This window comes from Hydra vulgaris, chromosome 01 (genome assembly GCF_038396675.1).
Source record: "Hydra vulgaris chromosome 01, alternate assembly HydraT2T_AEP".
NCBI lineage: Eukaryota > Metazoa > Cnidaria > Hydrozoa > Anthoathecata > Hydridae > Hydra > Hydra vulgaris.
The window spans coordinates 41,997,432-42,025,414 of NC_088920.1; the positions used below are offsets into that span (position 1 = coordinate 41,997,432).

Genomic DNA, 27,983 nt, shown 5'->3' on the forward strand with positions numbered 1-27,983 from the left:
TAAATGGTTAACTATTCCTAATTTATTTCATAAAATAATTTAATCAAGAAAAAAGAAAACATGCAGTCAATTAAACATAATTAAAGATAATTTCCAATTAAGTATCACTATCAATCGAGACTCAATCAACTTTTATTCTCTGTAGTGTGAGTCGATAAATAATGCTGTCTCCAGGATCCATATACCACATTGATACTGAAATAGCATAAACAGTAAGAGTAAATCCAACTACAAACCATAACCATATGTTCCAGATTGCAGGAAAAGATTTATCATAGGCAGATGCTAAGTTCCAATTGTCCTATGAGAATACATAATAGAATTAATAATATGAATTAATACGAATTGTAACTAATGCAAACTTTGCAATTAGTTATAATTTTATACTTTTTTCTAACTAATAGTTATAAAAAAAATTTATATCAGGGACGGATCTTGGGTGTATCAAGTGTAGCAACTGTTACAGTTATTTGGTTTTAATTTATTATTTTTTAAATTTATTTTTCTTTTTATGTAAAATAGTAGAACAACTTAAATAAAAATTCAAACAAAATACTGGTTTTAGTCAAGTCGCGGTGTTCTAAAATTGTAGCAAAGTTGAAAAAAGTTACGGGATTATTTGAGTCGGAAAAATAAAATGCTTTATATTTTAAAACCCAAGTTTTTATTAACTTGCTCATAAAACTTTGTAAGAGTGTCAAGCATTTCGCAGCGTATCTAATTAAGTTTAGAGTTTAATAAAATTAAGTTTAGAGTTTAATAAAATGGCAAACAACGAAGCAACTAAAAGCCTTTTGTCATGTTTTCAATACATTTTGGTTACTTGAGAAGCAATTATTTTATTAACAAAGTCTCACATTAGACGGGACCCAATTTAAAAAACCCAGTTAAATACCCAATTTCGGTTTATGATCAATTTTGAATGAAAGCGATGGAGCTCTATCAACCATTTAAAGAAAAATCATCTTTTAGTTAAGAAAAATTAAATAGTACTGTAGGGTACGTCATACTAAAATTTGTTTGAAAATGACATTTGGGGAATGATTTTATAATAACATGGCTAATAAGCTAAGCAATATTTATCCAAATAAAAATTAAAAATTAACTTAAAAAATGTAAAAAAGCGATAAAACCTACATTTTTACGACATAAAAATTAACAAAACTTTACTTATGTCTTCTAAATTTTTAATTGTCTATGAGCATTTGTAATCTATGAATTATAAACACAGTTACTTTAGTACTTGGTATTTGCTTTGTGTTAGTAGTGGATTTAATTACCTGTGAGATCAAAAAGTTGCAATATTTGTTGTTGTAGATTTTTAGTATAATTTTTTTTTTTAACAGTGAATTATAAAATAAAATATTGAATTATAGAGAGTTCAAAACTGGAACAAACTAAACATTCTTCTACAACTTATTTAACTAAATATCTTGAAGTAGGAAAAGATTGGTTAGAAATTGAAGTTCCTACACTAAGAGATGTACTAAGAAAAGATCTACATTGTCAGGAAGCTATACATCATTCTGACGATCTTGATAGGTGTATCTTTTGACACGATATTGAAAAGAGAATTTCTAATAGATAGCTAATGGGCACAAGACATGCGATGACATTTATAGGACATCCATTAGACGTCCGCTGGGCATCTTTGGACGCCCAAAAACTACCGTGTAGAAAATATTACAATATTAAGTATTTCAAACAAACAATTTTATAACAATTTTATAACAATTTAACTTTATATTTTTTGTAGGAAATGTCATCTTCTGTAAAAGAAATCTCGGTGGTATTGGCAGACTTGGTATTGAAACAATGGTCTCAATCCAATGCTTTGTTTAAGACCCCTGAAGTTATATCTAATAAATCGCTGTTAGATTAAATTTTAACTGTTTATTTAAAAGTTTTCTAATCAAAACATTTCTAATCGAAAAGAAACAAAAGAAAAAATTGCTAAATTGTGGGAAGGTAAGCTAGACAAATTGATAGATATAACAAAAAGTAGGTGCAAAATGTTGCTTTGTACATATGAAAATTCTCCCTGTAAAGAGGTTAATGGATGTTCTGCAGGAGCCCACATTTTATGCATTTGTTCTCAAGATATTAGGGTGCCACAACTTGATTTATTATGGCTAAGATCTAAAAGAGATAAGGTTGGTCAGGCTACTAAATATATCAAATAGACAAAGTAGAAACAAAAAGACACGTTATGGCAGGGAAAAGAAAATAACAGATATTGCATCTTTAATTTGATCAACTTCATATTAATTATGGTTTTTCGGTTCCAGGTACCCGGACTCGGACTCAGCGAGTCTGTGGGTAAATACCCGGATCCGATACCCGGTTTAGGGCTCGGCGAGTCTCATTGCTTGAATGTTTTGCCTTGTTTCTTAGGCAGCGGTGCGTCGTTGAGCTGGATCCCTACCTTTTCTAGAAAAATATAGTAGTAGGGTTTGTGAATCTAACTTAAAGTTGAACTTGGCTACAACTTTTTAGATGTTTTAAGAACATTCAAGTTTATGTATGCTTCCATGTATGTCCAAATACACACTAAAAGAATTAACTTCATAACTTAAATTTTTTCTAATCGAATGTTTTTATATATAAGCGAATGCTTTAAAGAATTTGCTAATATAATATGTTTCTATATTAGCAAATTTTTTAAAAGCATTCGCTAATATAATAACTTTAGATTAGAAAGATTGGAGTTAATAAGTTAATTCTTTTAGCGCGTATTTAAAAAACTAAAAAAAAACAAAACACTTTTCATTTAATAATTACTTCTCTATTTTAGGAAAAAAGTGAAATATAATAATTTTACTAGAACTTTTTTTACAGTCCCATTATGCCGAAGCACTCTAAAGTGTGGGAGTATTTCACTCAAAGTACCGATTTGAAAAGTAGAAAATGCAATAAGTGTTCAACGATAGTATCAAACACATATGGAAATACTTCATCAATGATTAAACATTTAAAAGTTAAACACGAAATTTCTTTACCAACACGGGAAGAAATAGGAGAAAATTCTGGCACCAAACGATTTAAAACTATCGACACTTTCGTTTCCGTCGCAGGAAAGCCTTCCGAAGAAATTGTCTCTAAAATGGCCGCTTTTGATGGTATTTCAGTTAGGGGGATTACAAAGTCTAGCTTTATTCGTGAAAGTTTAGTAAAATCAAGTTATAATCTTCCTAAAGCCAAAAGAGATCTTATGAATTTAATTCATAAGTTTTATGAAAAAAAGAAGTTGGAAATATTAGAATTGTTACAAGAAAAAATTAAAGAAGGCCGACGATTTAGCATTACACTTGATGAATGGACGAGTATAGAAATTTGGAAATATCTCAACATCAATTTGTATGGAATTGACTTTGAAGTGTATAATCTGGGTTTAGAGAGAATTTTTAACTCTTGTACAGTTAGTTGAAAAAGAAGAACAGCATTTAAACACATATAATATTAATTTTAAAAAACATATAGATGGTTCAACCGGTGACGGTGCAAGTGTAATGATAAAATTTGGACAAGAATCTCCTAGTCTCTATAATTTGTGTTTGAATCACACTATCCATTTTTAAAAATCGGCGTGAGAACAAAAAATCCTTCTATGCTATAGTTAAAATCGCAAATTAAAAAGACGTATTGGACCCGGACTCAATAAATATTCTTAGACTCGACTCGGACTTGTCGGGTCTAAAAATGCCGGGTTTTCCCAAACCCTAATATTAATACACAAGTTCAAATAGAAAACGTTAAAAATAAAGTTTATAAATCAGTAGGACATAACTTTAATCGAGAAACTTCACCTGAAAATATTAAGAATGTAAATCAAATATCCACAAAAGACAGCTCCAATAATATCGAACTGTTCATTACTCCATTGACTGGAGTACAAATCTTGAAGACGAATTTCACATGTAATATAGCAAAAAAAGATTTACAAAAAGTACTAGATTCTCTTACAGAAGTACCTTACTATCCTCTCCGCATTCAGTCTTGTGAAGCTACTGTTTATGGTTTTTAGAGATGCGATGGTTTTATCAGAGAAAGCACAGATTTGTTGCTCCAAATCTGAAATCCGAGAAAGATTTAATCAAACTGTCTAGTTAACATAAAGCTGGATTTAAGTAAAAATTTTATTTTCCATAAAAACATGCTTTTTTTAAATTTAGTCCAAATATACTATAATTACATTATATATTTTATTATAGTATACTAGGACAAATCCGTGTGCCTCCACAGAATATCAAGATGTTTCACATATAACAATTTCAGGCAACTCATCTGCAGGTTTTAAATTTCATATAATACTCTTTTAATGTTCAAAAGTTATGATCATGAACAATGTGCAACCCCCTCATTTTAGAAAGGGTGGAAGTTTACATGGTCATAACTTTTGAACACCAAAAGATGTAGAAATACCTACCACGTAAAATCACTTCTAAACTGTTTTTTTTTTAATTGATTTTTTTTAAAAATATGAAATACCCTATTACACTGCTGAATTGAATGATGCCTTTCAGCGAAATTCCGATGGAATATTTATTCTACTTAAATCGTCTGGCGGAGTTGATGGTTGTGTAGATGTTACAGTAAGTATTAGCTTGACGAAGTTCTATGTTGTTAAAACTGTACACAGTATAATTGAATACTAAAGACTCTTTCAGGTGACATGCAGATAAGTATTCTAAGAAATAGCCCATCTTAGAAAAGTTATTTTTAAAGAATAGTACTCACATTAAAATTCTTTTCTATTCACTTTTCAATTATGTAAGTTTTATAATGTAAAATTATATAAAATAAATTTTATTGATAATTTTATTGTAATTCATTTATTATTAATATCTTCTTTTATATTATAAATTTTTATTATATTATTTAAACTTTATAGTTTCAATGTACACAATAAAAAAACATATTTTACCACCTAAAATTGTCTAAATAATTATGCACCACCTTGTTAGCCCCTGCCAGATAATATCTTTGTTAAAATTTTTGCTGATTTCCAGTCCAGTGAATGAAGAGATGTTGTTTTAGTAGTACTAAATCAGCTCTGGTAAAAGAACTTCTTGTTTTATAACAAAGCATCAGGACTAGATTACCCTAGATTTAAGCACTGTGTCTAAGGTCTACAAAATATCATCAAACAAAAACACTACAATCGTTTTTTTCTCTTAATGTTTAGGTACAAAAGATTATTAGCTTGATTTTTGTCTTTCTAAAAAATAACTACCATATTCTCATAAATCATAAATACCTTATTCTCATAATCATTAACTTATATTGACACAATTTGAACTATCAACATAGGAAATGACACATTTAGCCATGTTCCTCATCCAATTCTGACCTGTACAAACAGAAAAATAGTGCTACTAACATTATATAATAGGGCCTACAAATTCCTTCTGACCTGGCCGAGAATGAACATGTACTTTAAGCTTTTGTGTGTGTGTATATATACACACACAGGGTATTTCATAGGCTGTATACGTATTGAACTTTCAGTCAAGCCAGCTTTCTAGTTGTCAAGAATTTTAGGCAGATGTCCTATCTTGTTAAAACATATACAATTGTTTAACTTGTGGCCATAAACTCTTTAAGCATTTGTAAATACAATCATTTGTGACTAAAGTGTCAAAAAAGTGTAAACCAATTAGACCACCTGATTCCACACTACACCATAACTCCATTCTTTGAGTTAGGCACAGTTATTAGTTTGTGCTGATTAGATTAGACCAAATAACAACAATTATGACAGTTTATAACAACGTTCAGGGTGAATTATCTTGTCTGACCAAATAATCTTGCTTGTTCTTGTTTAGTAAGTTCAAATTTTCTTCAAACTTTGACATGATATTGCAAACCCCATTTTATTTGTCAAAATTTTCTTCACTTAGCTTTTGCACTGTACTTGTCTAAATGGTGAAGTCTCTTAAATACTAAAACAATAGCTACTTGCGCCTAATTCAATAGCACCCTTTTGAATTGACTAATTGTCAGTTTCTTTACCCACTTCTTTAATGTTTTGAACAGTGTCCTCTATAACAATGGAATGAGAACAGCTAGATATTTCTTGATAGTGAACACTGCCTGTCTCCTTAAATTTGATGACCAAATTTTAAATCATTTTCTCATAAGGTAGTGGAGTGATTAAATTAATTTTTCCATTGTTTTCTAACCTATTGAAAATTCTCAAATTTGGTAAATAAAAAACAATTTGACTCTATGATTAAAAGTCATGAAATTTTTTGAAATGCTTTTTTTATACATATCTTAATAGTCAAACTTTATGCTTTGATATATTAATATATTGATATATTAATGATAATTAATAAAATAGCTAGCTGCGGGGCTTCAGTACACACTCAACTGACTCTAGGTAGAAAATGCAAGGGAATGCCACTAAATTAACTGAGGGTTTAGATTGGGGCAGCAACTGTTTTTTTCATTAATCTTTGTTTTTTCTACTTTTTCTGAAAAATTAAAGCGCACATTTTAAGAATTAAAGCGCAGAAAATATTTTAGATTATCGCATCCGAAGATACATATATTTTATGAGTGTGTGTGTGTGTGTGTGTTTGGTTATTTTTTGCTTAATAAATTTGAGAAAATTTAAAATTGCGCAGTTTGATTTCTAGTATGCCTTTATTTTAGTTAAACCCTACTTTTTTGATTAACCTAATTAATCACACTTTCGTTTTGACATTAGTTTGTGCGATTTTAATTTTAATTATGATTTTCGCTTTATTAATAAAAGAGTCAAGTTATTAAAAAGAAAAATGGTTTATAATGATTATTGTACAAAACTATTATCTGTTTTCTATCCAATTGATATACTCAAAAATTTGGTATGGTAGGTGTATATGTAATAAAAATGTGCTTCTCTAATGGTTAACTATTGCATGTCCAAAAGCAAGAGCATTTAAAGGCTTGTTTTTTTAAATTGATAGACATTCACTACATGGTATGGAAGGTAAAAAATGTAATATTTTTGTTTTCCTAATTTTCACGCTAATGAGTAATTTAAACATTTATAAAACAATATTGCCAAGAAAACTACCTCCACTACACCATCTGCTGGAGTTGTACTCAGAGTTCTTCTACTTCGATAAATATCTAAACTTTCACCTGCACATTTGAACTAAAAATGAAAAAAAAAAAAATTAAAACAATAAAAATATTATGTCTTCATATAGTATAAATGCACACATAATATGGATGACTCAGTGCTAAACCAGCCTATACAACAAATATGTTGAAATGAGATAATTAGATGCAAAGTTTAAGAGTTTTTAAAAAAAAGCCACTAAACCAAAAAAATTAAAAGTTTAGTGCACTTTTTAAGTAAATTATATTGGTGTCTGCAATACATGTACATACATATGTACATATATATATAGATACATATATGTGTGTGTATATATATATATATATATATATATATATATTATGTTTTATGGTAAAACCTTTGTGTCAATTTATTTTGGCCGGCCTTTAACAGATTAAGGTCAGCAAAATATTGCCAACCTCATTTTTGCTAATTCTTAGGACTGTATATATATATATATATATATATATATATATATATATATATATATATATATATATATATATATATATATATATATATATATATATTTATGTCTGACCACAAATTTGGTCACACGCTCTTTGGCTTGTTTGCCATGCATTGAATTTCTTTTATGTTTGACAATTATGTCAACATAACATCTTTTGTTTTTGAAAAAAATATATCTAAAGTATCTTTAGAGTTATAAATTAATCAACAACAAAATGAGTTTATCAAAGTTGTTGGCAAGTTGTAGGAAACATGAAAGTTATGTATGGAAACTTTTTATTTACAATAAAAAAACTGGCACATCTACGTGCCTAGTTCAGGAACTCATGCCAAAAAAAATTTCAGTAACTTTGTATTTTCAGAAAATACATAAAGAGTCACAAAATTTACATTGAAGAAAAGAAAAAACGAGATGCAAGAAGGTATTTTTTGAAGCACAAAATTGATGAAATTGATTCAACATCTTAAAGTAATGGAAAAACAAAGATCCAGATTATAGGTGAGTGGATTGAACGCCAAATAATCAAGTGTATAGCAGAATCAAGTGAACATTGACTGAGTCAGGATAGTGTGATTGAAATGATTATCAATATCAGCTACCCAATGGCATTGCTAGATCAGCTGTCATTTTGAAAGATAAAAACTTTTGAACCAAAATTTAAATTGCCAGGCAATTAAAAACTAAATGTAAATAATTAAAAATGTAAATGTAAAATATTGTATTTAAATGTTATAATTAACAATTTTTAAATGTTATAAATCAGCCTGAGGTGAAAAGAAATTTCCAGCAGCCAGATTTGTGACATTTTAGGGTTAGCCAAATTTAGATTTGATATAGTGCAGCAAATTGCCTTAAGTAAATATTCTACTATTGGTGCATGAAAAGGATGAAATAATCCTAGAAACCCAATATAAACGAAATAACCATAAAATCTGACAAGTCAGAACATGAAACAAATGAGACACCTATACTCAGTCTGACCCAACTAATTTATCCCTACCAGAATATACTGCATATCGACAAATACCCTGCTTTTTTTAAGTTTTCAAATACATTTTTTCAAAACAGAGCAATCGTTATGTCTTTATCTCTAGTAATTTGTTGGAAATTGGGCAAAATAAAGGAAACAATTTCAGACAAGCGTCAAATGTGGTAAATACATTTATAAAAGTTATTCTTTTATTTAATTTCTTCCTCCATTACAAAATTTATTATTCAAATAATAAATTTTACAAATAAATAGCAATTTATTCACTTGTTTTCCTATTATATTAGTATTGAAAAACATCAAATATAGCAAAAAGATTTTTAAAAGGTGTCAAAACAAATAAAAGAAAAAAATTGGTCAGTGTGTCCTGTGCTTTCTGGGAAGGCATGCTATTTATGAAATTTAGGTTCTCCAATAACCTAATTTTTGAGGTCAATTGTGATAAAGTATATACAAGCTGTACCATTATGTTATGCTGCAAATGAAAAATCCTTAGAAATTTCTAAAATAAATAATGGAGTGCCAATTTTGTACAACTTCGATTGTAAATAACAATAACATTATTATTTTTAAACAGAATGTTAAGAACAACAACAACAACAAAAAAACAGAACATGAATGTTGTTGAATAAAGGTTCATCACATTTTAGAAAGAGTAAAGATAATCCCTGGGTTTTTTACAAACTAATTTTACATTTTTATTGTTAGATTTTTTTTATTAGTTATTAGTTAATTTTAATTTATTATTCAAAGAATTTTTAATTATATATTGCATTGCTAATGATTTGTCATGTTCTAAAGAAAACTATTTTTTTATTATATTGTTTTGTTTAGTAGTGTTGAATTACAACAATAAACCTAATTTAGAGTTTAACAAGTAAATTAATTCATTTGAAACCAAGAATAAAATCATGAGAAAAAAATACCAAATGAAGATAAAAAATTAAATATATAAAAAAGGTTATAACAAATATATTGAAAACAATTATAACGTACTTTAAAACTTTCTACTTATAAACTATTCAACTAAAAAATTAAAACTTTATATGTACCTTAAAAATTTAAACTTTACATGTATCTTAAAAGCAACCATTATTTTAAAAGCTTAAAATATTATCGACTCTCAGATTAACCAAATAAAAGTTTTGTTGAATTAACATTTTGTTAATATCAATATTGATACAGGAATTATTTATTTATTAACCATTTAATGATTTTGAATAACAAAACAGCTTGTATGCACTGTTGATTGAACTCTTAAAAGATATATCTACTGCATTAAGAAATTTACTATACAAGAAAAGGGCAACTAATATTCAACCAAAAGAACAGGTGAAGCAGAAAAATAACTATTGAAAGAAACATGATTTAAAGTCTCTACTTTTTTTACTTGTGAGTTTAGTTTCTACTTGTTAGTTTTTAAAAAAATTTCAAAAACTAACAACAAAATTAGAAAAAAAATTTAATAGGAAAAAAAATTAACTATTAAGTTACTTTAAGTAGTCCATTAGGTGTCATAAAATTTTGGATTGATTTGCAAAGTTTGTGTTTAGCATTTTCTTCCTAAAATAAATTACACTTTACATGAAAATAGAGTATTGATAGAATTAAGAAAAATATATATATTTTTGACTTACAAGTTTTTCACTAATATGAATTTCCGGGATGCGCTGATCTAAGATATTATCAGTTACTTTGAGAGAACTAATAACTTTGTCAATTTTTTCTTTTTGATCTTTTAAAACACTGAATCAAAAACAATTCATTTAAAACAGTCTGAATCAAAAACTATTCATTTTAAACAGTTTGAATCATAAACAAATTGAAAAAAAAACAAACTAGGCAGACCTAACATCGGATCCAGTGGTTAAGCTAGCAATAAATATGTTTCCATTATATAATCTTTTAAATGATGATGATACCTAAAAAAACCAGTAATGAGATCTTTTTATTGCTTTACACAATTTTACAGCTGAATTTTTTCAGAAATACTAAAAAATGTGTTAATATAGAATGAAAAATAATCACATTAAAAATGATTTTTTTCTTTTAAAAAAAAATAAACTATTGAACACATTTGTAGAAATTACAAATTATAATGAGTTTTTGTTTTAAATTTTTGTTGCGATTTTAAAATTAAGTATTGTATTCTGTAGCAAGTATAAGTTGTGAAGTCTATAAGTTTATTATATTTTAGGCACATTTTGCTTTGAGTAAAACAGGGTAAAGTACTAAGAAATAAGTGAAAATTTAATTTAAAAGTGGATTTTTTAACTATGACTAAAAATCACTAACAAAACACAAAAACACTAACAACTCCAATTTGTTTCATAAATTTATGAGAGGAAATCCAGAAGAAGAAGAAAAAAAAAGTTTGAGAAAACTGAATTATAAATAATATAAGTTAATGTAAAAAAAAAAATAATAATTGTAAATTCAATATTTTTCATAAACCATGGTTAAAGTATAAATTTTTAATAAACAATACTTTCAAGTAGAATTTATTACAAATATTGTAAAAACAATTCAAATAAGTCCTAATATTCTAAAAAGTTAAAAAAAATTAAATCAAAATAAAATGTAATAGGACAAAACAGACATTTTCATCAAAAAGTAACTTTTATAAAACTTGTGGTTTAAAACTTTTCAAAAATAAGACGTTTTAAATTCACCAAAATTAATTACCATAACTTTTGAAATAATTATTGCCATAAGTTATCTAAAGTATTTTAATTATTAAAGTGCAAGACCAGTTTAAACATGTTTTATTTTAATGATCCACCATTTCTAATTTCACAAAAATTACTTTTTGAGGTTAGGAAAATTATCATAAAAAAGAAATTTAATAGATAATATTAACTTTTCGTATGCAATAAGATAATTTGTCAAAATTTTTTTAAAGTGTTATTAAAATAAAACAACCTTTTGGATGATTTGTTCAATCAACAGAACAGCACCTTGAACCTGTGTCGATTCTTCTCCATATTTATTTTGCAAAGCCTTTTAATAGAAAATATTAATTATAATTTATTAAAACCTAATAATTTAGAGCAACCTCAATAAAGCAAAAATATAACATAAAAACAAAATTTCTATAACATAAAAACTTGGAACATTTTGCTTTTTATAAAATAAAATTTAGCACAAAGAGGAACCCTATAGCTCTAATATTTGAGGATTATTTAAGTGGTTTTAAACAACCACTTAAATAATCAACCAAAAAAAATATTAGTAAAATAAATTCACCTTTAAAGTTGTTATAGAAAATGTGAAAACATCTGGAACACCATCATTGACAAAGTCTTTGTTTAAAAGAAGCTGTTAAAAAAATTTGAATTATTACTGTTACAATTACAAACTTAAGACTGTAAATACTTTTTTTTTACCATATTTGTTGATCTGATGCCATTTTGACACACAAATCATTAGAAAGCATGAGAATGAAACAATGCAAGCAACTAACTAGTTAGTTTACTATTAAAAATAATAAAAAGTAATAATAAAGAAACAACTTTAATCACGTTTAATAAACAAAATTTGAAAAACAATATAATAAAATGTACTCAAGAGATTTTTATTAAACTTAATTTAAAATACCTCTTCTACTTGATACATGATAAAAACAATTTCAGAGAAAATATTGAAATTAACCTAATAAATAAATTAGTTAAAAAGTGAGAAATTATAAATATGAAATATTAAGTTATAAGTAAAAAATTGTTAGTAAAAAATAAAAATATTGTCAATAGAAAAAAAAATTTGCTATGTAAAAAATATCTACCGAATCATCCATGTTGTATGACACTTGCAGTCTTTTTGTGTTAAGTGTGACAATCATATTAACTTCATCATAATGGAAATCTAAACAAACCAAGAATAAAATATCATAAAGTAAAAGTAAATAAATTATTTTACCTTATTAAAGAATAAAGATTTTTAAAATCACCTGGCGGAAGTACAGAAGAAATTTTTTTTAACACTTGATGTTTATTTAATGATGATTTAGCATCACCTTTGCCAGATAATGTCATCCAACTTTCTTGCTATAAAATATTTAAAAAGTTTTTTAATAAAATATCTTTTCAAAAATTAATGTTCATAGCTCCACACTTTAATGGGTTGGACAAATTTCCATAATGCCATTTCTCATATTTAAATATAAGATTATGAAGAAGTTGAAGTAACTTTTGACTCCTATAATTCAACTTTTTACAACTAGATATCCTTGTTGGCATTAATCTGGTTTGCAGATCAGGAGTATTTTTATTGATATTATCAACATAAAAAGATTAAAAGCTTCTCTTACCCACAATTAAATGTGGTTTTTATATAAGAGTTTGACTTCTCTCTCACCTGCCCCAAAGGGTTAATTCTTGCTTTTTTTTTTTTAATCCAGGTTCCATTTTTTTAAAAATCTATAAGTTGTTAAATTTTAATCATTTGCCGCACCCCTTTATTTTGAACTACTAATTTTACCCACTTTTTGTATGTGATTATAAAGTTTAAACTTTAATGAACTAAAGTCAAATCTTTAGATGATTATGGCATTCAGCTCCTAAAATATCATTTAGATTTTTAACCATATTATAAAACATCTAACCGCTTCATTCCAGAAAGATGTCAACGAGTCTTGTCCATTACTAGCACCAGTCATAGACATCTATGATATAAAAATAACTATGAATATTTATATATATATAAAAGTAAAAAAGAAAAATTATAACAAATAAAAACTTACATGAGTATTATGTGAAACTGAACGAACCACAGATTTCCCTTCAAAAATATTATCAACATGACTAGCTAAAGTTACTTGGGGAGTTAAAGGAATAATCTCATACATTTCTGTTGCCATTTCATTCTACAAATCAAAAATAATATTTTATAGTGTTTATATTAAAAAAAAAATTCTAAAAACCTAAATCACAAACTTATATTTGTAGTTTATAACTTTATGAAAGTTTAGGTTTAAAAATATAAAAACTTAAATAAAATAGATTTTCATTATATACAAATACAAAAAAAACTACAAAATTGTAACTATTATTTTTTGTTTAAAAACAAACAAACAAAAACACTAAAGCCACCAAGCCACACCAAGCAAGATTAAAAAAAAAATGCACAAAATATACACAATGCTTATAGACAAAATAAGGACTTTTTTTATCAAAAAACAAACATTTTCCAGGGGCGAATGCAAGGACATGTCCCTGACGAGTGGTGTTAGTGCAGGTCTCGGGCTCTCCAAAACGTCCTTGGTGACCGCAGTGCATTCCTGAGGAGAGGGATCACCATTATCCACTACTTAATTCTGATTGGTTATCATGGCATCAACATTTTTTTACCTCTTACACCCACGTATTATAGCGCTTTGTGAGCTTTATATTATGAAATTGTTACATTAACGACATTAATATACTTTTATCTCACACAGGTGATTATCAGTTTTCAATTTATTATCTAGAGTTTAGACCATAAATAGTACCACATTTATTAGCCTATTTTTTCTTTTCATATTGCTTGTACTATCATTTTTTATCATTTTACTTAATATTTTGTAATCTACTTATTTTATTTTATTGTTTTGTATGGTGCGATAATTTTAGCCATGGTTGCCATTAATAAACCAGCGGATCTATATTGACTTGTTTACTCATAGACCATTGTTTTATCATTTGTTTAAGATGACTAGGTGAGTTATTTTTCACCTTATCCCTGAGTCCTTATATTTTATTCCTCCTACAAAATAGTCTTTACATTCATTTATGATTCTCACGCTCATGCACACGTTTATTCGGAAGCTCCACAATACATGTCAGATCAGCGCTCGTTGACTATATGCTTGATCTAAAATCTCACTCCACAGCACATCATTCCACACCAGCACAGGCCAGTAGCTCTTTTGGCTAAGAACGATGGCTTGTGGCCTACAGTGACTAATGTGTGCATTTGATCAATTGAAATCCATTCTGTAGGTCTTACGTCTGACTCTGATGTGCTAGCCCATAAGCGCAAGGAGTGAGTGTGTATAGCTTTCTATTCACCCAATTTGAAAGTGAACAAAAACACAATGAGACCATACGAGACGACCAAACGGTACATACTAATGCACTACACCATCACACCTGTAGACCTTAACAGTCTCTAAAATCAGTATATCAAATATTTGTTTTTTGTTGCATATGTTCTACACACAGAGTGACTAGAGCGTTAGTTGTTTCTCCCCATGCCCCCTTATTGTCTATTCTTCGTTTTTCTACTTCACAAAAGTCTTGCCACACATTTTATATTTTCTTATGATTTTTATTTTTTATTCAATGACACCATCTACAATCTGTTTTTATTTTCACATCTCCCAGGTCTACGTAACTGGACGGCTCCGTTGGTCACTTTTTGCGATCTTTGTGTCGCATAAAGAAACAAAATATATGCAATATACACAATATTTATACACAAAATAAGGACTTTTTCATCAAAAAATAAATATTTTCAGGGGCGGATCTTGGATTTTTTTAGTATTCAAGTTATAATTCTAATATAAATTCCAAGTAAGTAATAAACTCCAAACTTTTGTATTTTTATACTTTAGTCATATAAAGATGATTTGCTTAAAATTGCGCTAATTTGACAAAAAGACCCTAAAAGTAGGCATCACCTACCCAAATGTGGGGATTTAATTTTTCTAAATAAAAATTCTAATATCATAAATTAGGTGGTATCTTTAAGGATCTAATTTTTTTTTGAAAAATAAGATTTTGTTTAGAAATTAGACCCAGTTTAAATTAACAACCCCCTTGTTTTGAGGGGACTCTAAACTTTAAATACAGATACACATTTGAGTTTTATTAAAAAAAGTAATTTTTTTCGAAAAACCGTTTCCCCTCTCATTTGGGCAGGTGATGCTTATTATTTAGGGTATTCTTGTTCCCAGGCTCTAATCAGCACAATTTTTGGCAAAGCATTCTTAAATGACATAAGTAGGAGGATAAAAAAGTTTGGAGAACTTATCTGAGAGTTTTATTTAACTCAGTATTTAACTCAAGCACAAAGTTGAGCACGGTACTTCCAAGGAATGGTGGGGATCAAACTTGGAACCTATGAAGCATTTATGAAACGAGCGGTCTACCACTACACCACTATGGCATGCTAATATATAATATAATAATAGGCTCCTTGAACTTATCGAGATGAGTGCCAAGGATATGGACTCTGAGCAATGCATCCCACTTTAATATAATTCTTTATCAAAACTAAACTAAACTCTGGTTTAATTTTGATAAAAAAAAAAAAGTTTATAGAATGTTCATGAACTGGACAGTTCATTTAAAACTTTTAAAAGTTTCTAGAACATTTTAGAAACTTTTGAAAGTTTCTTGAAAGTTCTCAGACTTTCAGACTAAATGGACAACTCTAGCAGTTAAGGAGTTTTCTAGAAGAATGTTCAATACTCAATACAAATTGAGAACTTTCTCAAAAACACACAATTTTTTTTTGGCTATGTTTTTGACAAAGCAGGTTTTCATCCTAAGAACAAAATAAAATTTACATTGTGTAAATAATGTAGTTCAAAATAAAAAAAAAAAAAAAAAATTACCATTATTAGAGGAAACTTTTCAGTAGCACCCAAATTCAGATGTATACCTAAAAGTTTATAAAAAAACATACTAAAAAATAATTAATGTATTAATGATTATGCCATAAAATTTTAAAAAGAAGTACAAATTATTAAAATACAAAATTTAAATGTCTATATAAATTTATTAGGAGTAAAATGATTTTCAAGGTTGATAAGAAAGAACGGAACTGGGATAACTTTTAGTGTAATTAACCTTTAAAATTACTCTTGTAAACCTAAAAGACATTGATATATATGAAATGAAGTTAATTAATTATTTTTTAACATTTCTCATTTTAAAATTTCTTAAATAATTATTAATATATAGACAGCTATGAACCTAAACTTTTGACTATTTTGCATTGACATCAGCTTTTTATCTTCAAGTAATAATTTTTCAGCTCACTAAATATACATTTTTTTTTATAATAATAAATTGCTAAATTAAAAATAATGCAAATTTAATTATAATAAGTTATTTATTATAATTATTAGATCACGATTATTTAATTGCTATAAATTGTAATCACTAATTATTTAGCTATCATTTAACTATTTTCTCAAAATGTAAAATTAAAACAATTAGAACAATGTTTCAACAATTTAATCTAAACCTGAACAATATGGCTAGAAGATAATATATATATATATATATATATATATATATATATATATATATATAAATATATATATATATATATAAATATATATAAATATATATATATATAAATATATATATATATATATATATATATATATATATATATATATATAAATATATATATATATAAATATATATAAATATATATATATATAAATATATATATATATATATATATATATATATATATATATATATATATCTATATATATAAAGCTCGGAAATAGGGTCGGCATTCGGCAATGCCGACCTGAAAGTGTTTAAGGTCCGCAAAAAAATTGCCGACCACGTTTCTATGTTTTATGGTAAGACCTTTGTATCAGATAGTTTTTGCTGACCTCTAAAAGATTGAGGTCGGCAAATTATTGCCGACCTCATTTTTCCTGATTCTGAGGGTTGTATATATATATATATATATATATATATATATATATATATATATATATATATATATATATATATATATATATATATATATATATATAGATCTATAGTTTGTTGTCTTTGGGAAGAGCGGAGGGAAAAAAGTGATTCTTACGCCAACACATACGTCACTTTTAATTACTTTTGACTTTCGTCTAACATTTTCGTGTTGGACGAAAGTCAAAACCATTAATTTAATTACAAATTAATTGTTATATAAAAAAACCACAAAAACGCAAATTTAATTGACCAGAATGTTTTGAAAACATTCTGAATGTTTTTAACAATATAAACAATGTTTTTATTTTTATTTTTTTTAATAAAATGTTTTTATTTTTAATTTTTTTAATAAAATGTTTTTATTTTTATTTTTTTTTACTGTAAATCATGCGCGGATTGTTGCTACATTGACTATCTTATAGCCTGACTCGCAAGGGAGTGCTGCTACATCGACTGACAAATAGCCTGACTCGCAAGGGAGTGCTGCTACATCGACTGACAGATAGCCTGACCCGCAAGGGAGTGCTGCTACATCTACTATCTTTTAGCCTGACCCGCAAGGGAGTGTTGCTACATCGACTGAGGGTTTGGTTGGGGCAGGCAGTCTATCAATTAATAAAAAAAAATAATTCCGGTCTTGCATTTTCATTTTTACTTTTTGTCAACAAAATATGGAAAAAACTTTCGGACAACATCTACGGGTTGTGTGTGTATATATATATATATATATATATATATATATATATATATATATATATATATATATATATATATAAATATACATATATATATATCACAACCATCCCCACTAGTTTAGAGAGTACTCTGTATCACAAACATCCCCACTACTTTAGAGAGTATTCTGTACCACCACCATCCCTATTACTTTAGTGTTTCACATTGTTCATGACATAAAAATGAAGATCAATCAAAAAAAAAAAAAACAACTTTAAAATAATAAAATCACCAGCATTTTAAATTAAACACTTTTACAATTAAACACCAGCATTTTAAATTAAACATTAATTAATGATATTTTTTAAACATTTTTTGAGTATTTATATACATTTACTTCATTTTATTGTTAATCAAAAAGCTCTTTATTAATTTATCTAAACAAACTACACTCTAGTGCAGATCAAATTTAAAACTTGTTTATATATATATTTTATAAAGCATATATTTTTTCAAATTATTTCTCTTTAATTTCAAAACTCTATTATTATGAATGGATATAAATAAATTTACCTAAAATTACACTTTATACAGTAATGTATTTTATGCATTTGTTAAAAACAAACCTTTAGGAACCGCATCAACATTTATCATCAAAATAGCATTTGGTCGATCAAAAAAATTACCAGCTTGTAATCCATTCCAACTAAATTCCTTTAAGATAATGGAAAAAAGAAATAAAAGAAATAATAATGATAAAATAAAGATACTATTGAAAAATAAAATAATAAATAAGATCTTATTTATTACAAGCAATATGTAATTAAAAAAAAAAAAAAAAAGCAAAACATATTTAATTTAAAAATAATTTAAATTTGTTGAAAAAAATGATTTATTAAAAAACATCTCTAAACTGCAGAATTTTTTTTTTTTTATATATATTTAATTTTTAAATGATTAACTCCTTTATATTTAACTACAACTTCTTTATAATTTAGTTTTAGCGCACTTTCCTTTTAGGTAGAATTATTGAAAAAATTTTATTTTCAAGAAAACCATTTCAAATAGATGATGAAGATATATTACTTTAAATAAAACCATCTTTTTGAAAAAGGTGAAACAAATTCTTTCTTTTGTAAGTTTTGGGCATTATTTTCCATTCTAATAAGTTCGTATTTGAGTCAAAAACTCAACAGCTAGAATCCAAAAAAAGCCTGCATAAAACATTTTTTACAATTGTAATGCTTGAAATCTGAATAATTAACTTTTCGTTACTTCGTACTGTTCTTTTGGTTCCCTCGAAAAATTTTTTTTAGAGAGAATCAAAAGAAAACTTTATTCCATTGTTGAACAGGAAAACTTTAATAAAAGAAATCTAAATAAGCCTGTAATCATCAATAAAATCCGCAAAAAAAATTTTTTTTGTTTTTTAATGTCTTTATGTGCTCTATTATTATCTATCCATAAAATTTCTTATTGTTAAAACCTGTTTTGACATATTACAAATTGTGAACAACTTTAAAAACAGTTTTAAAGTTAATCATTGAAATGTATTTTACAAGCCAATCAGAATTTTTATAATTAAATTTGTAATTTAAATGCTGCCTGTTCTCTTTTATTTGCATAGACCTCTAATGTTTTATATTTTTAATTCCTTCAATAAAAAAACATGCTCTGATTAGCCTGTGCGTTGTAGATGTTATGGAACTTAAAATGGATGTTATAGAGTATTGTTGTACAAATTGTACATTTTGTGCAGACAAATTTTTGTAGATTAGGAGATATAACCAAAGTTATATGTCAAAACATTTTTATTATTGTAAAGTATTTTTGTATTTTAAGTTGATTTATTTTTACAATTTTTTAGAGAAACTAATTACACTTCTTAGTTATATTTCTTTCACATCACACTTTTTATTTTCACACATTTAGTAAATACAAATTTTAATTTATACAAAACTTGTTACTTTAAAAAACTTACTAATAAAAATATCTTTACCTTAGGAATAGATACTCCTAAAATAAGTGCCATTAAACTCGAAACATCTTCTGATGGTAATGGTCCAGGATTTGGAGCAAATGTTACAGACTTTGGTTTATTTAAAACTGAAAGAGTAGCATATTCACCCTAAAAAAATATATATAGATAGTCAAATAATGTGAAAATTTTTAATATATAATAATTTAACAGAAAAATTGCTGTTTACACTTGCTAACTCAGAGGCAAAAAAAAATATTTTAAACATTTACTTTTAATATGTTAGGATATTTAAACTGTATTATTACTAGACAAGAAAGACTATCCTAGTAATTCTTTATCCAAGTTATTTCTTTTTGCCTCCTATTAAAAATATTAAAAGTATTAAAAGCGCATAATCCTGACTTCACTACATGTGAAATATTTCACTACATGAATTATCTTGCTTACTACAACATACTTAGTCGAAATAACCCTTAATAAAAGTGTAACAAGTATAAAAAAATATGTAAAAATTAGCTGGGAAGACATAGATGTAATTTGCACTTACTAGTACAAAGATTTCTCATGTTGTGAGCTTATATTCCTCAGTACCAGTGACAATAAATTTATCTACAAGAACTATATACAATTTATGATATTATCTTATTGATATATATCTTTCAAACTGCTCTTTTGTGTGATAGAAAAAAAATTCCATCACTGAAAAATCCTAGACCTAATAGCATTACTTTAATGGTAGTTATATCAAAAGGGTTTTTACAACACCATAAATCAAAAGCAATATCTAATACTTTAAATCAAATTATTGATAAAACTTTTTTTTAAATATCCTAATGATAGACAAGACTTTTTACTGGATTTTTTAATAGCTTATTAAAATTTGAAGTAACGCGTGCTATAAATATTAGCGTTTCTTGTGAACATTTTAGACTAAAAATTTGGAATAAATTTAGTGTCAAACCTCATCAAAGAATTTTTAACTGGACTGATAAAAAAAAAGATAGCACTAAGCATCACTTGTTTGAAAAGTCTAAGCCAATAAATATTTAGTCAAAATAAACTTCGACAAATTTATTGACAAAATATTTTATAGGTCCTTAAAAAATATCAATTTTTTTTGGTTTTATATATATAATATTTTGGTAACTTTTATAACTTTTCATTATTTATTTACACAAGCTTATTGCTTAACATTTGCAATTTATTTCAGAATAGTTTAAACTATTTGCTATCAGGAAATTAATCAAGAGTATATAACTAATGTACCTCATGGCTTATTGTTGATCACAGGTAGTTTTTAGTTTTTTTCAGAACACTATAATACCTCTCAATTTATGTTACACTTACAGACATTGATTTTAAAAAATCCATGGCATAATCATTAGATTAGGAATTATGTTAACAAACCCTATGCTGATAATTTCTTTTAGTAAACCACTCAGCTTCATGCTTAGATAGAAGATTATCAGCTTAGATTGAAATTAAATCGCTAAATAGGCTTAGGCATAAGCACTTTTTTTTTAAACAGCTTCACTTCTAACAAGGCTTTAAGCCTAATTGGAAGTGAACTATTAAAGTTGGAAGTTATTGGAAGAAATACAAGGAAGTTTAGAAAGCAAGATAACGATTAACTGATTGACTTAAAAGATTGAAAATTATATGAATCAGGAAAGCAAGTTGAAGGGAGCGAATTGAACTGATGTTGGAGGAGAGCAAAAATAACTGGTGTTGGACGAGTAACACGAGAATAAATTTTAGTAGATGGCGCAAGAGACGCTAGCTCTTTAGAGCAGTGCCCATTATAGTATTTATAGAAAAGAAAAAGAAAAGCAACATTACAACGATGTGATAATGGTTTTAGGTTGGCTACAAGAGCAGGCCCAACTATGTTTACAATAATATACAAAATTATGCATCTGTTACGGTTGCATGATAAAGAGACGCAACCTTAACAGATGCTAATTTTGCTATGGGTTTGATATATGGTTTCCAAGAAAGATCGAAAGTAAGAGTTAATTCTAGAAGACAAAGGGTAGATGACTCATTGAATACATTACCATTCATAAATCTAACAAGTTCAAGATTATTGTGATAATGATTAGCTATAAAAAAAATTGAGTTTTATCTGAATTTAAGTTCACCAGTCATTGATGGCCCTATGCTGTAGCAGAAGTAAGATCTTTTTCAAGCTCAAATGTTTGAAAAAGCAATCATAGTGTTGGGTTTTTATAAAGACAAGAATAAATGATAGTATTATCAGTGAACAATGCCACCCTAGATGTGAGAATTTCTGAAAGATCGTTAATGTAAGTTAAAAAAAGTATAGAGCCAATGATGGAACCTTGACGAACCCCTGAAGTTACAGTAAATGTAGAAGAGTGCTGTCAATGGAGTACAACTTTTATACTACAATTAGTAAGGAAGGATTCAATAATCTCATGGATGTTACCTGATACACCATAACAAAAGAGCTTATGGAGAACTACAGCATGCCAAATTTTACCAAAAGGTTTAATAATGTTTAGAGCGATAGCCCTAACCTATCTAATGCATGATAAAACCTATCAGTTATTAGTGTTAACAAACCAGCAGTAGAACAAGAAGATTGAAATTCTGCAAGACTATAACAGATATGTTGTCCGGACAACAATCCTCAGAAGAGTCAAAGCAAGAAACAACTTCTTCTTTAACAGAAGCTGGAGTGATACAAATGTCAAGCAATGGATCAACCTGTTTGTCGGCTATATCAGGTAGGATGTGATTAGTGGAATTAATAGATGAGATTGATGAAAAGTTCATAGCAAACAATTCAGCTTTGTCTTTAGATGAGGTAGCAAACTCTGAATCATGCAAGAGGTGAGGCGTAACAGATTTGTCCTTATTATAGACACTATTAAAGTTTCTCCAGATATTTTGAAATAAAATGCAAGCTTTTGTGACTTAAGAATAAAAAGAATGTGAAAGGGTTTATGTTTTAAACTTAATTTGATTTGATTTTTAATTTTTAGGACTTAAGAATAATAATAATTATTATAGTAAATTATATATATATATTTGATAGTTTCATGTTTCAAACTTAATTTGATTTGATTTTTGATTTTTAGGACTTAAGAATAGATTTTGAATAGGAAAGAAAAGGTTTAAAAATAGGAAAAAGGTTTTGGCACAAAACCTTTTTACAATGGTTTCTAGTATTAGTAAAAAGACACCTGTTATTTAAAGAATTATTTCGAATATTAGTGAATAATAGATTTAGGAACTTGGTAATGGCCATGGTTTTTTGTGTTTAGTTATTTTTGAATTTGCTAAAGTACTTGACTCAAAGCACAGATAGTACATTATTTAATAGTTCAAGCAAGTGCCTCATTACTATTAAAAAACCCTAAGCATAACAAGGACTCCAAATGTGGCCTCAACAATACACACCAAAAGTACGAACAAGGATATCATCCATGCAACATGGCACTGTTAGTACTCTGATACTTTACAGTTGTTGATGGAATCAGCCTCTCTGAGAGCTACCACAGAATTCGGTACACCTGACTACCAGCCAGCCTCAGAACCATGTTTTAGCTATGTTTTAGAACTATACTCTGATTAGGAGATAATAGAATGAGTTGCCCAGTTATAAAAATAGAGACACAAGCAAAACCCATGTATTGTGGGGACAACTGAATAAGCAAGAATTTCATAGCTGTGAACTGGCATAAGTGCAAAGCATTTGCAAAAACCGGCACAAATGCAGCTGGCATAAGTGTGCCGAACAAATTTGCAAACATTGGGATAAGTGCGAAGCAGTTACAAAAACAGGCATAAGCACGAATCAGCAAAAGTACAAACTGGCATAAGTGTGGTGAATAAATTTGCAAACCTTGGTATAAGTGTGAAATACCAATTTGCACTCATGCCAATATTTGCAATTTTATTTGGCGCACTTATGCCAGTTCACATTTATGTCGTTTTGTGCTTATGCCTGTTTTTGCAACTGCTTCGCACTTATGCCAATGTTTGCAAATTTATTCAGCACACTTATGCCAGCTGCATTTGTGCCAGTTTTTGCAACTGCTTTGCACTTTTGACAGTTTGCATTTATGCTAATGTTTGGATGTTCTTTTGGCGCACTTATGCCGATTTGCACTTGTGCCAGTTTTCATAACTGCTTCGTAATTATGCTAATCTTTGCAAAAATTTTTTGGCACACTTATGCTAATTCGCACTTATGCCAGTTTTTGCAACGCTTCGCACTTATGCCAGTTCGCATTTATGAAATTCACACTTATTCAGCCTCCCGGTATTGAGTCAAGAAGATTCAGTGAATACTGACATTAAACATGTTGAATAACATGTTTAAACTAACATTGTTAAAACAATTTTAGTTTAAACATTGCTCACTTCAAATCTTAAATGATTAGCAAATTCTTGACTTGTTTTATCTGAAGAATAATAAAAGCACTTCAATTGGTATTTGACAACTTGATGTAACAAGGTTATAAATAGGTTATTTCATAAATAGCTAATAAACATGCATTCTTTTTTAATCTTCTTGTGCAAGTTGGACTTTTATAACATGCTCTGCTGATAATCATATTTAAAATATAACAAGATATAATAAACGGGAAATAAAACACAAATAAAACAATTTAAATGCACATTTTTAACGATTGTTTCATTATAATTTCAATAGGATTTAATATGCTTATTTAATTTTTATACTATGGTGAGAAATAAAGAAAAAATTAATTTTTGACAAATTGAGATTTACAAAATTTTTTAAAGGTCGACGATTTTTAAAGCCTGATTACACTGAAAAATTTTATTTTTATCAGTGACATATTTTCTATTTTTTTTTAGTTTTGAGATGCTATTTTTTTCTTTGGGATAATATAGAACTAAACTTGCCTCTAAAGTAACTTGCTATTGTTGATAACTAATAGATAACTAAACTTGTCCAAAATAAACAAGTGTGGATTGAATTTTTATTAATTGAAATTTTCTATTTTATTTAATATAAAAATGTTCAGTTCCTCAATGATTTAAAATAAACACAGAAGCACTAAAAATATTTAACGGCAAATAAAACTTTAAAATAAAATTAAAACTGAAAATAGTTACCTCCTTTTGGTTATAAATAACAAATTTTCCTAAAAATTCTGCCCTCACAGAAACTAAAAAGAAAAAAAAAAAAATAGTAACATATAATTGTAGTTTTTGCTATCTTATTTAGATATTTTACATGAATTGAAGAAAAAAGAAATCTTATTTGTGCCATTAAGCTTGGAAATTTGAACTTGGTTTTTTGCATATGTTAGAAAATAGGCCGATGATAAATTATAGGGGGGAGATAAATTATATCTGGGGTGGGGTGGGGATAGATTATATCTCATCGGCCCTGAGATATAAATTATCCCCAACCCCGTGTAAAGTTTAACATTCTTTTTGTGTTGTATAAATGTATAAAAGAAAAATAATAAACTTGATTACCCTCATTCTATTGCTTATGAATAAAATAATACTTTATTTTTTAGTTTTGTGACTTTTTATTAAGATGTTCTTAGCTTGTTTAAAATATATTCGATATTCTATTTTAATAATACTAACATTATGCTTGTGATTTATAAATGTCATTTTCCTAGAAAAACAGTGAATAGTCACCAAATTACAACTAATATGTTTTTATTTATATGCTTTTCTTAAGTATATAACACTACTACATATAAAATTGTTAAAACAATGTTTAATTGGACATTTGTTAAAACAACGTTCAATTGGTCATTTGTTAAAACAACATTTAATTGGTCATTTGACATGGTCAATCATTAAAATATTTTTGCATAAAATAACATTAAAAAAAACTAAAATGCTTAAAAAGAATTATTTAATAAAGAATAACTATATGTCATCACAAGAATAAATTCCTATTACATAACCACAAACCAAAAGAGAACACAGAAATATTTTCACAAAAAAAATTTATATTTTTACCTGATGGTTGCTATTAGCATGAACCTTATAGTGATAAAAAATAAGCAGTTTTTATTTAGAAAGTATATATACTTATATATAGCTCTGCTTTTAACTTACCTTAATTCATTTAGCACTCTCATGAAGATACAGGGTGGCCACACTTTTTTTGAGTTAAAAAATTAGAAGAATTTAGGAGATTTTAAAAGACTTTTAAGGAGATTTTACTGAGCAAGTCAGGAAAACGAAAAAAAATTAGGACTATTTAGGACAATTTTAAACTTTCATTTCCAAAATTTGAATGTTATTTAAATATTTTTATAAAAAATCTAAAAGTTTAAGTTGAATCTTCGACAGAAAACTTAAAGTTTAAAAACCAGATTTTAATTAGGAGATTTTAGGAGTAATTTTTGAAATTTAAGTATGTTTTAAGAGAACTTGTTTTTTTTTTTAGGTTTTTTTAAATATTAGGATACTTTAGGATTTATTAGGAAGCTTGACAACCCTGAGATATAAGCAACTTTGTATAAATATGTAGAACATACAAGGGAGCGCCACTACGTTGACTAAAGGTTTGGGCTGGGTAAGCAATCTTTTTTTTTATTACCTTTTAATTTTTATTAAAAAAAGCAGTATGAAACAAAGCAAACACAAAAAGTGAACAATTTCTGACCTATATACGATATAGTATATATATATATATATATATATATATATATATATATATATATATATATATATATATATATATATATATATAAAAGCAGTTGACTTCAAAAAAAGCAGTTGACACAGACTTCAAAAAAGCAGTTGACGCAGACTTCAAAAAAGCAGTTGACACAGACTTCGAAAACTGTAATACAATAAAAGGATGCAATTTTGCTAAATGACAAGTCACGCGAGATTGAAATTTAGTTGATAGAACTATGGTAGTACTTGTATAGTACTAAAATCTTTTATAAATGAGAAGCTTTATTAGAAAACCCAGCCTAAATATTAGAGTATTCTATACCAATGGAAAATATAAAATTTAAAGAGGTAGAAAATACAATAAGGGGTAAGAAAATGGCAAGCAGAATAAAGAGACCATCTTAGCTAAATTTGCAATGGCTAAGTCAGCATATGTAATCTTCTGACAAACTTATTTACATAAACATGTATTTAAAAAAAAAAATTCTTTAATAATGACACAAGAATATAATTTTTTTCTATTAAATACTTTTTTAAATAGACATTAAAAATGCCTTAAGCAGTTATTAAATGTTTTGTTTTTTTGTTTCTTTTTTTTTTCAAGTTTAATGTCTGTGTTTTTACACTTTAGTGGTTTGGACAGGTTTCAATAATACCACAATCTTATTTAAATATAACATTAGGAAAAGTTTTTAGATTTTAACTAAGAACCAAACTTCTTGGTAAAAACTGAGCTAGTAAAAATTATTATTTTTAAAGTTTAAATAAACATATATAATGATAAATGCAATGCAAAAAATTCAAACACATTAACTTTGCTAAATGCACACATTTTTATAAATACTCGGTGATATTTAATTTATTTTAATAGTAATCACGCTACTCTTCGTACACAAATACTATTAATGCTTAAATTTCACTAATTGGTGATATACTACACATATAGATAATAATACCAAATTCGGGTAAACAGTTTCAGTTGCCAAACCTTGGCAATAACGTGAAGTTACCCAACTAAAATAAATACTAACACCAAAATGATAATAGTGATTTTTTATTGAAAAAACCAATAAACATACATGTTAAAAAAAAATACAAAGGTATTATGAACATCGCGGAGTTTTCTCAAACAAAGCAGAAAAGCATAAAATGCACATGAATCAAGAAAATAAATAAATACTAATTTATAAATCGGCCAAGTTTAAGCAAATATTACAGGGTGTTGACAATATGATTCAAGATGGATCAATTTGTTAGTTAAGCAAGTTGATCAATATAATATTTTTTTAAATAGCAGATATGAAATAAAAACTAAGACGCTCGTAGTAATTTTATATCAGCGCTTAATAGCAGAGACCAAATTTAAAAGGTGCAAAAGTACTTTTAAATTAATGAGAAAACTCACC

General features: G+C 27.1%; 1 protein-coding gene across 2 annotated transcripts; it reads right to left on the minus strand.

The window, feature by feature from the left end:
- LOC100210510 (renin receptor) lies at positions 1–27,946 on the minus strand. Of its 2 annotated transcripts, none has more exons than XM_065788203.1 (17): positions 27,657–27,946; positions 25,039–25,091; positions 19,945–20,073; positions 18,572–18,659; positions 16,166–16,212; positions 13,310–13,432; positions 13,172–13,231; positions 12,518–12,614; positions 12,353–12,432; positions 12,169–12,222; positions 11,818–11,889; positions 11,494–11,571; positions 10,420–10,493; positions 10,209–10,317; positions 10,066–10,134; positions 7,064–7,144; positions 1–301 (listed from the first exon to the last, which is right to left on the minus strand). In XM_065788203.1, the coding sequence occupies exons 1-17, from the start codon at positions 27,688–27,690 to the stop codon at positions 122–124; spliced, it is 1,428 nt and encodes a 475-aa protein (XP_065644275.1). In that variant the 5' UTR covers positions 27,691–27,946; the 3' UTR covers positions 1–121. The 2 variants fall into 2 exon arrangements, with proteins under 2 accessions (XP_065644275.1, XP_065644276.1); XM_065788204.1 differs by having other exon boundaries at positions 27,758–27,897.
- Positions 27,947–27,983: the final 37 nt, after the last annotated feature.

Excerpts from the sequence above, each read along its gene's own strand:
- LOC100210510 (XM_065788203.1), bottom strand. The coding sequence starts at position 27,690 with ATGTTCATAATACCTTTGTATTTTTTTTTAACAT. Across the intron at positions 25,092-27,656 it reads TTTGTATTTTTTTTTAACAT|TTTCTGTGAGGGCAGAATTT; the intron begins GTATGTTTATTG and ends TTTTCTTTTTAG. Across the intron at positions 13,433-16,165 it reads AAAAGTTTCCTCTAATAATG|AATGAAATGGCAACAGAAAT; the intron begins GTAATTTTTTTT and ends TTTGATTTGTAG.